The following is a 16,456-nucleotide window of genomic DNA, read 5'->3' as shown; positions in this document are numbered from 1 at the left end:
AGCCTCTGCAGACGCTCCACTCGCCATGCGCTCTCGACGTGTATTACTACGCGTGACGTCATCCGATTACCGACGCCGCGCGCATGTCGGTTCAATTCACTGAATATCCGGTAAAACTATAGAAACAAAAATATCGGCGTATCTATCAGACCGTTTTCCTCTTAATTACGATAAGCGAGGAATTCTTAGTATATATTTCATTCATACGTCATAAAATCGATGACGTCTTGGTCTTATCGGAATAGGGAACTAGATGCGAAAAACGCGGAATAAAAGAGAAATTCTTTAACAAATATTTAGTCCTTTTCCATTATACACGTTTCCATATTTTTATTCAGAGTAATTTCAGTAATAAGCTCTTCTCGTGTTTTATGAAAATTGATTTTATTTTTTATAACGGAAGTATAATAAAGGTCATGGATGTTAATGATTTCGCGCGCGTCAGAATGAAAAGTAAACTATAAAACGAAGCAGAATAACATTCCAATGTATTCCATTGTAGCATGCGAAATATCAAACGATGGCTTTTGGTAATGGTAGGTAAATGGACCGATCGTTGGATAGTAATGAAATATTCAATGATAGATATTACCCGTTCAAGATCGTATTTAATTTGTTACAATAAGTAAATACAATTTGTTTGATGGAACAAAAAGAAAACTACAGTTATTTATCGTATAAATAATTGTACCATATCCTTTTTTGTGCGACCAACGGGTATTACATAGGAGATGCCAAAAGGCAATTATGTGAATGCTACGAAGATATTTTCTCGATTTTTTGTAGCGAAGCATTTTGTATTTATCGTTCCACACGAATAGCTAATGTACAAGCACTATATAATTCAAACATCTGTTCTATCCGTCTTATTGTATTTTCTTTAAATTATTTATTTTTATAGTTAATTTGTATTTATATGTATACAGATATATCCGATTATAATCAACTATTAAAATTATAATACAGCCAAATACTTAATTATAACAATCATTGTAGACATTGGTTGCAAGCTAGATGTTCCGTTGAATGCGATCCTATACAGACTGAAATATATAGTTGTCAATATACAAATACTATGAACGGAACAACTGTATGATGTGCTCATAAGAGGGATATACAATGGGTTTTATTAATTATCATATGTACATACAAGCATACATACATACATAACATACATACATACATACACACATACGTACGTACATACATACATACATACACATACATACATACATACGTACAGCAAACATACATACATACATATGTACGTACACAATCACTCGCGCAGTTTGTACCTGTATATGGATGTGTGCGTGTCTACACAATGTAGCTTGGAAAAAGGACCTGGGCTTTTAATGAATGTTAATGCTCTGAGTTGAAGCGTTCCCTTAAAAAAAGAGTGAGAAAGAGAAAAGAACTTACTACAACTTATGAGCCTTTAGTGTGACTTTATATTCTCCTTACACTCTTCCCGTAATAATATTGATTATATTTTGTAACATTAGCTCGACGGAGTGTATAGTAATTAGGCTGGTTAGGTAACCAGTCAATATTTTGTGGAACATTCAAGAGTCTACCTCTGCATGGTAAAATGCAGAATTTTGGAAGCATACTCATTTATACCATCTGCTTCTTTCTTATTTTCACCGTATGTTAAATAGTAACAAATACGCCATTCGAGTAAATCACCGAGATGATGTTTCAACATAGTGAGTTCTCTCATTGCTACGATCACTTTATCCGCAGGAACATTTCTTTTCGTAGCGGTTACAGATTGTCGTATCAACGTAAACGAATGCCACCTCTTATCCAGTTTTTGTGCAAAGGCTAAGACGAGGCAGTCGAATGAACAGTCTGGCCGCACCACACGTATAAATAACCAATATCGTAAAAACATGTTTACCTATTAATATCTACTTTAAATAATTCAATAAGGCTTTAGTTACATTCAACGCGATTATTTCTTACTTATAATTTACTCAGAAATACTATTAAAAATTTAATTTCAATTAATTTTTTTTAAATATTTTCAGCATCGCGTCAAGCATCAAAAATACGTTTTACAGTCTATGTAAGTACTTTCCGCGATGGATACGTGATAACCATGTTATCAGAAAGTTATGGAAATTTTCCGAAATTGTTATTACGATCGGTTTCTTAGAACTTATGAATTCAGTTCCATTTTTTAAAAAAAGAGAAATTTAAATATACCTAAATTTGTTTAAAACAAATTATGAATACTGTAATTGCATTAAGTGGGTTCTCGTATTCAAACTTAAACTCCCAATAACTATAGTTTTAATTTCTAATATATTATTAAAGTTCTCGTAATAAAAATTATCATTGTTATTGCTATATCAGTTATGAACTGAATTAACAAAATTTTCGCGCATTATTTGCTTATCATCGTATCTGGATTTCTCGTGAATGTATTATGACACATTTAGCTTAATAATGGAACCTAATAAGAAATACAGGAAATTTTTAAGCCTATACAAACATTGTATGCAAAGCGCTAATTGGGCCATATGGATAGTATATGATAATGTTCTTGGTTGTTTAGAAAAATGGACAAAAGAGAAGGGATGCAGCGGCAATATGAACAGATAAAAGGATGTGTAGGAGAATGGAAATAATGATATACTACAAAACGCTCATTTCATGTGTTAGAATGCCAACTTCGACCAGTTCATTGGAAGAAATAACGACTATACCATGTCCTCTAACAACCCGATTATATCATATCAGCATTTTTTTTCAGAAGCAGTGATTTCTAAATCGGCTATCTTCGCGTAAAACAAATTCAAACATTTCTGCATTGTATATTGGCGGTCACAATATTGATATAATTATATAATAAGCTAAAATATGTTTGGACATCGTGACCAATCACCTTTACTCTTACATTCCCAGTATTCACCACCGTATACGTAGCACAGACTGTCCGTGTAAGGATCCTGCTCTTTCTTAAACCATAAAGGTTCGTAAGTTTCATATGGTAAACCTAATATAAATTAAATTTTCAATTATAAAATATCTCAATATTAAATAATTCTATCTTAAATTATTTTAGAAAATATATTTTTATAATACCTTGAACGGCCGCTTTTTCAGCTTCGTGTTCCCTTGCACGTCGAACAGCTCTTTGTTTTTCTTCTAATCGAAGTTTTTCCGCATTCGCTTTGTCCCATTCACCATTTTCCATTAATCTTTGATCAGGCCTAAATCGAGAATCTGTTGGAGCTATACCTTCCTCAGGCTCATTAAGTTGACACGCTAATTCGGTGAAATTATAATACTTTTCGCTATCTTCACTGTTATAATAGAAATATTATAATGCATGAAAATGTATGAACTTTCTTCTTTAACATAAACCTTAATTTAATAAAATACTTACGGTGGCATACGACGCTTCCAAGCGAGTATGTAAGGCCCTGTTTTGTATACTGGATTGTCTGGTGTACCAGACGTACTGATAACAGGAGCGATTTCTATCTTCGAGTCCCACGTGCCTTGTACTACCCATTTAACTTCATTACTTGAGTTCATGACTACCCCTTTTACTTTACGCTGACTATCTCTCGAAAAGTATGAATAGGGCGTGTATTTCAAATGGCACTTGATACCTTGTTTGTGATTCACAATATCTGTATCACCACTTTGATCAACCCATAATTTTCCTACTATAATATTGTGTACCGTAGTAGTAACTTTTCGCCACGTGTAGTGATGTGTACCACCTTCCATTTCAAGATGAGCAGTTCCTAATGGTATTACCTATTGAGCCATAACAGGATTAAATGTTGAACGTTTGTTTACAATATTAGAAAAGGTTGCTTCTTTAGTGATTTATAAAGGATACCTGGAGGTATTTCCCACGGAATTTAGATGCCATGGTAAACTCTTGCCAACAACGCCACTTTCGGCCTTCGCAATGTTGCGCTAACATTGGAGGGTGATGAGATACTTGTTCTGAAATCGCACGCCATCCTAGATCATCAATTCGATCGCACTCATACGTTTCACCTAATAAAGGATTAAAAGGCTTGCCAGTTCTGGAAGCAGTTGTGGAATAACTAGATATGGTAAATGCAGCAACATAAGCCATTTGTTCATAGCCATCTGTACATTCTGCTGCCCTATAAGAGATCAAAATAGATATTTTTTCTTTCTTTTTTATATACAATAAAATAAATAAAAATTGAGACAAAATATACCTGTCAAGAATATCTGCATATTCATAATCTTCTGTAAGCCGTTGAAGCATACTAAGCGGCTCAGAAAAATTGACAGGCATTGGAATTTTTGACAAATCTTTGCCAATGCAATTTTTCATAATACTCCATAAATTTAATGGATAATTTGGTTTCTCAGGTACTCTAGTTCTTCGTTTTTGTTTAAAACCTGTTACCCCGGTGCTGCCACTGCTGCCATTGTTAGACTCCCAATTTGTCTGATACAAAATGGATGAAATTACATAAAGATAAATGAAAAGTCAATTTAATTAAATTCACTTACATTGTCCAGATTGTCAGTATTTGCAGCAGTGGTAGGAGTTACTACTGTAGAATCGGTCACAATGCGAAAGGAATTTGTGGTAGCTGTATCTGACAAAGGCAAAGGTGTCTGATCTCCTTCTGAACTAGAGCCATCGTCACTACCTTGAGAATCAGTTCGATCTCTTGAATTATTCGTTTGGACACCGGGTATACTCAAAGTAAAAGTATCAGATTCTTGTGCATCATAAAACTCAACGTTATCTTCTTCGTCTTCTGATGGGGAAGTTGTGACTGTTGTATCTACAAAGATAATCAAAATTTTACTTAGTTTGACTGAATGGTTAATTAAATAAGTAGCGGTAAACGTATATATGCAAAGCTAAATGAGATTTAGTTAATCAATAAAACAGAGAGAGAGTTATTCAATTACAATCTTACAGCAAACTTTATAATTGAAAATGGAGATAAACCTTTATATATCATGACTCATATTCCTTGTTAGGATTAGAGATAAAACGCGAATACATAAACAAAAAATACAATTAAAGCTATTATTAAGATTACGCAATGGAACACATTTCGCGCCAACGAAAAGTGTAACACAAAGTGAGAAATTTATTGAACCTATATAACCGCGCATGCCACTGCTCAAATTTATTTCACTTTACTTCTCTGCTTTGAAATAATTCTTCAACCCCTCCCCTGTTCTTATTATTTGTATCACTCCCCTTCCTAACCGATTGAATCGTGGTATGACAACTGACTGTTGCCATTAAGTTGTACCGTCCTCTACCCCCTCCAAACTCGGTCCACACCTGCAGTACTGGGTAAAGTAACGAATAATGAATCACTAAAGATGCTCGTACACTGTGATTTTTTTTTATAGGCAACTATAATGTACCACCCATTAGGTTATGCTACGTTCGAGAATAAGTTCGGCGCTCTTATATATTTTGGCCCTTGCTATCAATTTGATTGAAGCTGCGGACCGTTCTAAACCCGTTGATAATAAACTTCTTCCCTTCGCCCCGTTTAACTATCAGTTTAGCATCTTTTCACTGATCCTCTCGTCGCACAATCGTCGATGATTTCGACACTCGATTCAGCTTTATCACATCGAATTTAATGGTAAAGTCGCGAAAAAAAGCTGTCAAAAAAATATTCACACAAAACGGAAATTTGCAAGGCCATCTGAGTCTGATGAAGTACTAAACTTGGGAGAAATGAAAGCACACCCGTGCATGTGTATATTATGTATATATATCTCTAGATGTATATATATGTACATATAAGCCTTGTATACATTACTGTAATATGCCATACAATATATGTAGTAGAATATAGAATATACTGCACGTCTTGCATGCATAGACTTTAAGCTGCGTAAGTCGCGACACCGTTCAAAGCAAATAGAGTTTCACGACTGCCATCTGGTTAAAGAACGATAAGGCACTCAAAGGCGCGAAAAATCAAATTCACGTGCTACACAGTTAAGCGTATGATCAAACAGTCGGTATATTAAGTAAGGTGAAACTATGCAGCTGTGCACTATTATCTAATGAATACAGCATCTCTCACTCGGTAGATACACGCTTATGTGACCATGTGTATTTAACATACATTTCTATTAGAATCTCAGGTCAATGTTACAGAGTTAAAAGGCCTATAGCACAATCAGAGCATTGTGTTGCGTACAATGTACAAAGGTAAAAGCTCGGCACAGTGTGGAAAATGGACGAACACTCGAGTTCGTCTTTCTTAGCATCGTTACACACAACGACTGTTCGCAAACGCAACACTTGCATCAAAATATTAATTACAGCATTAGCAATTGCGTTAATATAAAAAAAGAAATTATTACGCGAAGCTCTGTGTCCCCCTGCTGGAGCTGCCGAGGGTAGGGCATGTTGCGCAGCCTCTTCCAAGTGAGAATGTTGCCTGGCCAATTGCTCGACCATTTTTTCTATTCGCACTTTCTGGTCACGCTCGTGCTGCAGCATCTTCTTCCATTTTGGTTCCTGCTGCTGCGCTAGTTGCAAGTAGTCGTTACTCGCCTGAAATCAGAATTAGTTCTCTATGAGACTTTATAAATATACATATACTTCCAAAATCAATATTTTTAATATAATATTCAGATTTTTATAACTTTATAAATTTAATGGAAATAGAAATAAATATTTGGTTGTATTCTATACACCAATAACATAAGCAACTACACTGATAAATTAAAAATTGCTTAGAAATATTAATTAGCACATAAGAAGGAGTCTTTTGAACCTAATATTTAGCGACAAAGCAGCACGGTTGCTACGCGCAGCGAATGAGCTAATTTTATACATCGTTGGCCAGAAATTTTCATCTGTATATTAGTCTTAACGATGGCCTTTCAACTTACATTAACCATAGCACCGGCCGCAATGCGAAAGAGCGTGGCTCGTTCACTGACTGTCTTGACTTTCGCAGCTAGCTCAGGCGACGGGGGCTCCAACGTTTCGAGCTCATTTAAAACTCGCTGAAGCATAGTCCCTTTCTTTATCAATAAATCATTACAGGCCTGCAAGTTTTCTAAGCGCTGCGATAAGTCCTTCACAGTAACTTGTTCTGGTTTTTGACTATCGTTATCCTGAAATTCTTCCTCCTCTTCTTCTGAAACAAATTTTACTTTACATAACGTAACTGTTTTAACGTCCTCTAAGAGCAATTTAACTCTCATTCAACTTAATATTTTATTAAAGACAACGGGGAGTCTTTCATTGTCTATGATACTTCAACAAAAGAGAACGTGACTATGATTCAATATCGTCTTCTACAATTACATATGATTCAATATCATTTGTTAAACTGCTAAATCAATTTCTTTTGAGTCACAGGAAGAAGATAAAATAGATAGACAAAGATGTCTGTGTAGAAATATATAAGTATTTGGATGTATTATCTGTTAATGAAAAAGAAATGTTGTGTAACAACAGAGATCGATAACAAAGGAAAATACATAGTAAATCTAGATCAAAAGATGTTTGCTTTTCTTTTTGTTTCCTTTATCATCCAGACTTCCTCATGCGTTATCTTCTATCAAAATGCTTTGTTTGTGTAGAAAAAATTAAGTATTCAAGAAAACAAATTTATAAATTTATAATAATACAATTTCAATGGAGATACCAATTATTATACTCTAAAGGTTGCTGATCTTTTTAGTAATATTATAAATTGTATCTCGTATGGTAGGAATGATCATTATATCATTGGTATATTAAGAATATTTAGCAAATAACTTGTAAAATTTACAACTACAAAAAATGAAATTCATTATAAAAGTGAGATATTATGATCAGTATTCCATTTTGAATATTTATGCATTCTGTGTATTTTTAAATATTCCACAGACGCATAAAAATTCCGCAGCCTAACCGTCAGTTAACAGATACTGCAGGGACGACCAGTTTCCATAAAGAATATCTGAGCGTATCTTTAAACGTTTTAGATAACAAAATAGCATTAAAAAAATATAAATCTACTTTATGTCTAATTCTAAATTACAATTAAGATTTTCATGATTACATAATTCTATCTCGCGTCGATTAAATCATCATTTATCTTCGTGAAAAACTACCAGGCTGTCAATTGCGTAAATGTTAGAAGAGTTACTATGGACAATTGTCTTTAATGCTATTTCATACGGTTCGCAAACTGTTAATAGATTCATTGATTCTTCAAATAGCAAATGATTCCTACTCAGTATCAGTAACCAGTAAATCATAAGAGAGAAAAAATCAGTTAGAATCATGCGACTCTAAATCAAAATCTTGTATCGTCTATCGAAGATGTTATATATAATTACTCAGTTATATATTATTAAACTGCTAGTGTGATTTACGATCGACTGATATCGTCTGCAAACCTAATATTCGCAATAAGAGACACCTACTGCTCAATCAGTCTAATAAATACGACCATCGTCGTCCTTTAACGAAAATTAGATTTCCTATGGAATTTAAAGTTAAAGAGAGCGTGATAAATTCCATTTTTAGAAATAACGAAGTCACTTCTCTTCCCAGACGACTGAGCTTCTTCATTTCCTCGTTTGTTAGAAGATCAAGACGGAGAACTGTTTTGAGGAGTGTTTACAGCCCCATGAATCGTTCGTTTACAGAAATAAAAAGCGGTGTTGTTGCTAACATTACTTAAACTACATTTCTGCACAACTTAACATTTTTCAGCTGCTGAACTTTCCCTGTTACTTCCAAGTTCCAGCCCAATCTAACCCTTTTTCAGTTACAGTAACTTGCAAAAATATTTAAACAATTACAACAGTTTTTTACAAATAAATTATGCGTATCTAATTATGTATGAATAAATTATGCAGAAAACGTCTTGAAATTTCCTTCACACTGTAATAAGATACGACTGTCATGATTGTAGTGATAAATTGTACGTAGAAATGTACATGGAAGTTACAAGGAGCCTAATGTTTTGCAGAGATCGCAAAAGTATTTAAACATTCAATTATCCATTATATTCATAAGCCTGAATATTCAGTGAGACCGTCTTTAACACTTATTGTACAATGGCTATTCATACCGTGTACCGACAATTTATTGAATTTATGTTTGCAATAGATGCCTTGCAACTTCTATATACATTACCAGATCGGTTCCAAATTTTACCACTATAATTATGATAGTAGTATTTCATTACAGTGTTAGCGGAATTCCAAAATGTGTCGTATACAATTTTCTCTGATAAATGTTGAAATATTTTGACGAGCTACTGTAGATACATAATCGATAAAGATCGACGATTGATTCTGTCTCTGTCCCTGCTCCTCTCTCTCTGGTGAACGCCAGATAGAAAATGGATGATATTTCGTTGATACAGACCAGATTCCATCGCCTGGATGGCCTTGGCCTTCGCCAACTCGAGGGCCGTGACCCATTGCTGACGTTCTACCTCTGTCGCCGCCTTGATATGGAAGGTTTGCGTGCCACCGTTGCTCACAACGAACGTGCAAGCGTCGACGGTGTGTATTAAGGCCCCATGCAAGGATATCGTGCCGCGGCACGTGTGCGACATCTCCGTGGGATTTCTAAACAGAGAAGGAAAATAGCGACAGTTCCCCGGACATATTCTTCAATCGATTGAGAACCGAATGACACAGAGAAAGACAGACGTGAGTTTGCAAAATTAGTCCGTTTGCTGCGTCTAATGCAAGCCTGAGGTTTATCCAAGCCAAAAATAAAACACTTCTGATTCGCCCCAGAAATGATTACACGTAATTAGATTATACGCAGGCACGAGGTTGTACATGTTACCGTGAAAGTAATTAATCCTTCCGACTCTCTCTCTCTCTCTCTCATTCTCTGTCTATCTCGGAAAACTTGGTCCTGTCTTGAGCAAAAATTTAGAACTGTTACATTAAATAAGATAATCAAATAATCTGTAGCTAATGAGATTTATTTTTGTAACGTTGTACCTTTTTAATTATCGACTTGCGACTTGTCAAATTTGAATAATAATATTAGTTCAACTGTACAAGAAGGCTCTAATGTTTGTTCAGTTAGACGCGTGATCGTTTTACTGTGAATTTCAGCTGAAACGAGGCGACAAAGTAGACTTAACTCTACAGTAACACGAAACTTGTACAAATAAAATCTCTTTAGTCAGGTTGATGTATATAAAATTTGGTTTCTTTGAAATTAGACTTTGATAGACCAATAAATTTAGTCTATGGCCTTATTGAGGTTTTATTTGAACAAAGGAAATTTTATATCCACCAACCTCATCTTACTAAAATTCCACTATTAACGCAAACATTTCTATCGTTCAGGTTCTATCTGATGACTAACCGTAACTCCTTGCAGTGATTCTATGAAACCGTAAGAGATTTTTAAAGAACCATGCTATGGGACCATCTATCTATTATATAGAACTATCAAACTAGATACTTTCACCGTAACGTGTACAGCGTAGCAAACGAGATGAACACACGACAGTCTGTGTTAATCTGTGGCACTATGATGTGAATACTCAAAGAGCTTTGAAAACGAAGTTCGTGTAAATAAAATTAGTAGGAGATCGATTAACTCTTTTTCCAAGCAGTCCCATTACCATTTGTCCGACTATGACACCACCATATTTTCTTACACACAATCTACAAAAAAAGGAACCCAATGGTGTAATTTGTGTGAAGAGAAAACAAGAAGGGGTATAGGAAAAAAAATAAAGAAAGAAAGAATGTACAATGCTCAATAGCCGGCCTGATGATTGAAAGAAGGGGAACAGATAGCTCGCGGATCATGTCATGCACTTTAGGGTCAGTGAAATTAAATCTAACACGCAAGGGATCGAGACTTTGTACACGATGAAAGAATAATCATACTCATGCTAACGCGTTCAGAAATTATTATTGCATATTGTCCGCATAGACCACAGGCATTCGCGCAAAATTTGTTTCTTCTGGTTTTTTGATTTTCTTCCTCCTTCCACCTATTATGATAAAAATTTGTAGAACTCGTCATTGTATTTCGAAACTATTTGACAGTAAGTAAGTAATCTTAACTATGTGTTTTATTGCAGTATGAGGTACATGTACTTATGTGATTCAAATCTATCGATTGTAGAGAATTCGTATGTGTATTCGATGAGCGAGGGAGGTGCGGGCATATAAAACGTACGAACATAAATTGTGCGCATAAGTAAAACATCGAAAAGGCAGAACAACGAATAAAAAATACATATCCATAAAAATAGTCGCATCTCATCGTTTTATTGTCGTTCTGTTGGATATTGTTCCAAGCGTAACGAGTAAACGATTAGATAAAATGACTGGGCTAAACACAACAATCTAGTATAAATTGAGAAAATTGAAGTACAAAGTGTATCTTGGAGGATCTGATATATGCTTTTACTGACCGATGATCTTAGATAATTGAACAGTTATCAATGTTATTAAATATTGACATTTAAATAACATGGCTACTCTTACTAAAAAATAAACTTACTTTGCTAATATTAAAAAAGATATTACATCAACAAAAGATTATTACGTCACTGTCTGAATATTACGGAACCAAAAGTAGTAAAATAGGGAGAATAAATTCTGCATACGTTATGTAAAACAGGAAATAAGGTGACCGAGGAAAATTCGCATTAACCGCGTCAACAAGAATTAATCAGTGAAATACATATTTGTTTCCTCTCTTGAAACTATTCGACAAATTAAGATTATCGGTATTCCTTGATACCAGCTCATCTATTCGTGCTATAATTATTTCTTGGAACATTCCCAACGAGCCAGTAAAAGCTTTACACGGTCTGCAAAGACCTTCGGAATACCTCCTCAACAGAACTGGAACTATTAGACAATATAAAGCAGTGTGTGTGTTTTATATTTGTGTGTGGTAAACATGTATATATGCACGTATATATGTACACATAGAACATAAAAAATATACAAGTTTTACCACCTTTTTAGAGTAACTGAGATTTAATTAAGAAGAGAGGGGTGGACTGAGGAGAATCGGTCTGTAAAATTAGATCTATGATAAAAGGGTAAGAAATGGACAGGAAGCAAGTAAAATTATTAGGAATATTGACAATGTTGTATTAATAATACGTAGCTCAAATATATATATATACATATATATACACATATACATATACATATATATAATATGGCAAGGACTGTATAATGAAATGAAAATGAAAACTCGAACATCGTCTTTGTCTGTTTTAATTAAAAAGTTTGATTCAAAGAATAGTCAGGATATTTCGGTTTTTTCGATAATTTTACTTACTCGGAGGCTCTGCCAGCCTTCCGCTTGCGTCGTGTTGATATCTTTGGCCCCCCTGTTGGTTCAGCCCTAAACAGTCCATAAAACAAATAGACCCTATTCACATTGTGTAATATTGTATCGAAGCGATAATTTTTTTTATCTGTTTCGAGAAAAAATTGTATCTCTGTCGCTGTTTATCCACAAATTTTCGCGATATAGCGATGTTCCTTTTCTTTCTTTCATATTTCGTTTCTTGATTACTTTCTCTCTCTCTCTCCCTCCCTCCTTCCCTCCCTCTCTCTCTCTCTCTCTCTCTCTCTCTCATATACACACATACATTCATTCAGTCTCTTTTTCTTTCTATTCTCTCCTGTTTACATAGCAATATAGCCAACAGTGCAACCATCACGTTCGTGCGTTGCGTGTACACACTTTGTGCGAGAAGCAGTTTCACCGATCACGAAGTTTGAAAAATTCGTGTAAAAATAAAGTTGCAGGACATTCCGTTCTTGCAATTTGGAAAGACGTTGCAAACTCAAATCACACAACTGTGCCAAGCGGAAAATTAAAAGATGTGGGCATTGCATGTTGTCAGGGAACGCGCATGTTCTAAATATAAAGAAATAGAATAGTGGAATCATCGACATATACGTTATACTCGTTTAGAACTATCTCACCTGTATCCACGACCGGTAACTGTGAGACCGGGGTGACCTAAGTTTCGTCCGCGGAAATAAAATGTTGCAACACATTTTACGTGACTAACGATGGTTAAATAATGTTTAGCGATTTTTTTACTCTCCCACATAACTATATACAAAAGTAAACCAAAAATCATTCAACGTAAAGTTTCGCTGTACTGGAAAAAAAGAATAGTAAAAAGGCAAATATGCAATAAATCTTCTCTGATGCGTGTGATATATATAAGCGAGTATGTGTGTATGTGTGTGTATATGTGTGTGTGTGTGTATATATATATATACACACAAAAAATATGGTCCTTGCGACCAGCCAATCTTTCTTTCAATGCTTTTCAACCGTTTTAACGTAGATCTCAATGTGTTCTGCGGCATGTACATGCTCAAGGATGTTGCTCAAACTAAAATGGATAAGTATGGAATATGTAAATATGAGTTTTGGACAAAATCATGATTAAGATTCAGTTAAATATACTTGGATAAACCATATCAATAATATCCATGATCCAGCCTTCACTGGCTGCTTATATACATGCAATTTCAAACTGTTAAATGTTTAGTATTGTATTTCACTTGTTGTGTTCTTAAATACCAATTGTTTAAGTCATTGACAGAATCACAAGCATTATCGAACACTGTGTCAGATACGTAATTCAAAGCTGTTCCTTAAATTTTTCAATGCAAGATCTTTTTCTTTAACCCATAATTACATGATGACTTAGTATCATATTTAAGTTGAAAAACAATATTTGTACTTATAGCATTACATATATAATACACAAGATGAAAGCATACGCATGCAGTTGTAAACATGCATGTGTTTATAAGCATAACATTATGCTTATATGTTACATTTCATAGAAATAATAGATTCATTCAAGAAATTTATAACATTTCTTTGTTTAACTAGAAGTAGAACATTATAAACTAAACTCAATGTGGCTATATTTTCATCTAATATATATATGTAAATAATAAATACCTAATTAAGGTTATATAGCTATGACAGTAATCATTACAATTTCTTTTCAAATTTTACTCCGATATAAAATCAACTTGAAAGTGTGAGATTCTATTAGAAAATATACATAAATTCCTTCTTAAGTACGTAATAATGAAAAAAAGGGAACAGCTCCGTATTGTATCCAAATAAATTTTCTCTGTCAATAATTGTTATTATGCTGTTAGAAATCATATCACGGGACGGAAACCCGTGTTAAAATAATTACGTTACGAATAGAAATCGCATTGATTTTCAGCGTGATTGAACACGCGACTAAAAGTGAAGGTAAACGAAAGTAACTGACACGTAGAAAACTACCTGTAATACGACAGTAGGCCATTTGACAGGACGAACCATCTTCGTTGATAACCTTTTAAATAATTAGTCCATTTAAAGAGCCAGCCTTTCATCTCCTGTGTACCGTGTTGCGCCTTCGAGTCACCCATTTTTGTATATGTTGCGTGTTCGCACGTGTTTTTCCTGAAATTACAATGCACTCCAATATCTGCGTACACATCACCCGTATCGTACAGCCACCATTTTGGTATTTTTCCAGCCCACAGACTGTACGCTCTTAGATCGAAATTCGTACTTATACACACTGTTTGTTAGTCGCAATAACACCAGCAGCGATACCAACAGACTCGAAGAACGTGCCTTAAAAGCACGGTATTTGAATATAGTATGGGTCTCTCCTTTTGCACAACGTGGTAACCTGCCACGTTCCTTAGTGACGGCGCCTAACCTTTATTACCGAGTCACCTATATAATGTTCGTGTATACGAACACATACAAATTTGATTACGGGTAATCTGTGATTTTGCAAATTTCTTCGATTCGTTCTCCTTTTATCCTTCTTGTTATTTTTCATGAGAAAAGATCCTTTCAGTGTATCACAAACAAATATAATAATCGATAGCTTATGCGATGATAAAGAACCTTTGCACGATGAATTTCAAGAGATAAATTGTAATAAATGTTTTTGCAATATGTAGCATATGTTGTCTTTGTTCTCTTAGCATTATTTGGACTACATCGAAACTAGGTTGTAAGTTAACGAAAGAAGTTACTAGTTATCGAAACGAGAAAGATCGTATTGGGCCACTGTCATGCTTGATGTTTTCCTATTTGATCTTAAAACGAGAATTCTATACATGTCACATGTGTTAAAGTCATAGTCGACGATGCCAAAGTCAAACAATGGAACATACATATAATTATTTAACGTCATACGGATAGATTTATCACGCGACAAGAATCTAACAAAATTCTTTTTTTACGTACTTTTTAGAACGAACACGCCAACGAAAAGATATTCGTTCTGTCATTTGGCGAAATATGCGTACGTTCTGCTGGAGCGAATTGCCCGAAATGTCATGAAGAAGCACTCAGTACACTCTTCGATTAGATGTTTGATACTGACCATTATCTTCAAATGAAACCAAGCTCTTAATTTATCTGAGCAGATCACACGAGTAAGAAGTGTTCGAGTGCCTCTTCGTTTTACCGTACGAAGAGTATATTACGAATTTCGATGTATTAATAACTAGGTAGTCACCTCACGTATTCGTAGTGTATATATACGAAACACAGAAATGCGAAAACTTCGATCGACTACATGTATTAATCGTTTGATTCAGATAATTTAATGTTTCTTATTTCGATAAGGTTTAATAAGCAAAGTTATGAAAGATAGAGTTCAATGTTATTTTACTTTATCGATAATATGAAAACGAATACCAACGTTACCGACTCAACTCCTGTCATCCGTCATTAAAAACGTGCTAAAATCATCACTGCAAATCACAGGGGACGCAAAAACTACTACTTCTTCTCAGTCGGTATTTTAGTACAAAAGATACAAATTCTCCTAAGATATTACATATGTGTTATATTTAGTTTATGATTGTAAATTTTAATTTCATTGAATCAAATCAAAATTTAAAATATTTCTTAATCCGTAATACGAGTTACCTTTCGAATACCGTTCCCTTACTTCGCATATATATATAATATAAAATAGTTTATGATATGCATATATATTTCCTCTTTGATATTTCTAATGAAAACTTATTTTTAAAATAAAGCTATTTTTAAGTATTTTTGTTAAGTGTTTTAAGATTCTCATAAATGTAACTACCAATATAATAAAAAAATTAATAAATAAAATGCTAAGTTATATAGACATATAATTTTCTTACATACATTATCCCCAAGATTTATATATATATATAAATACATATGCTCTACTGACGTAATGTAAATTTTCTTGAAATTATCAAGAAAAAGGTAAAATGTACAATAGAAATCCCCGTTATAACTCAATACTTAAAAATTATAAATAACAACTAATGTAAATTTACGATACTTTCTTTTAAATTAAATATACTCTTTGCAATTAAAGGAATATAATCATTCTTTCACTATATTATAATATACGAAATATATAACTATTACATAATGAAACACAGTTTCGTGCGTCGA

General features: G+C 34.1%; 1 protein-coding gene across 4 annotated transcripts; it reads right to left on the bottom strand.

The window, feature by feature from the left end:
- Window positions 1-588: 588 nt before the first annotated feature.
- On the bottom strand, window positions 589-15,389 carry LOC100645007 (oxysterol-binding protein 1). Of its 4 annotated transcripts, none has more exons than XM_012311187.3 (12): window positions 15,257-15,389; window positions 14,291-14,452; window positions 12,293-12,358; window positions 9,377-9,582; window positions 6,895-7,145; window positions 6,361-6,553; window positions 4,519-4,799; window positions 4,218-4,453; window positions 3,863-4,139; window positions 3,398-3,777; window positions 3,094-3,314; window positions 589-3,004 (listed from the first exon to the last, which is right to left on the bottom strand). In XM_012311187.3, exons 1-12 carry the CDS (start codon window positions 15,298-15,300, stop codon window positions 2,862-2,864), a joined length of 2,460 nt encoding a protein of 819 aa, XP_012166577.2. In that variant the 5' UTR covers window positions 15,301-15,389; the 3' UTR covers window positions 589-2,861. The 4 variants fall into 4 exon arrangements, with proteins under 4 accessions (XP_012166577.2, XP_020719885.2, XP_012166578.2 ...); XM_020864226.2 differs by having other exon boundaries at window positions 6,895-7,142; XM_012311188.3 differs by lacking the exon at window positions 12,293-12,358.
- Between the last annotated feature and the right edge of the window lie 1,067 nt (window positions 15,390-16,456).

The sequence above is a fragment of the Bombus terrestris genome, chromosome 8 (genome assembly GCF_910591885.1).
Source record: "Bombus terrestris chromosome 8, iyBomTerr1.2, whole genome shotgun sequence".
In the NCBI taxonomy this organism is placed as follows: Eukaryota; Metazoa; Arthropoda; class Insecta; order Hymenoptera; family Apidae; genus Bombus; species Bombus terrestris.
The sequence above is the reverse complement of the archived record's forward strand: the minus strand, read 5'-3'. Positions and strand labels throughout refer to the sequence as shown.

Coding starts and splice junctions, on each gene's coding strand:
- LOC100645007 (XM_012311187.3), bottom strand. CDS start 15,300: ATGACAGAACGAATATCTTTTCGTTGGCGTGTTCGTTCTAAAAA. Junction 4,454..4,518: donor ATACTGACAATCTGGACAAT/GTAAGTGAATTT, acceptor ATTTTGTATCAG/ACAAATTGGGAGTCTAACAA. Junction 3,005..3,093: donor TGAAAAAGCGGCCGTTCAAG/GTATTATAAAAA, acceptor AATTTATATTAG/GTTTACCATATGAAACTTAC.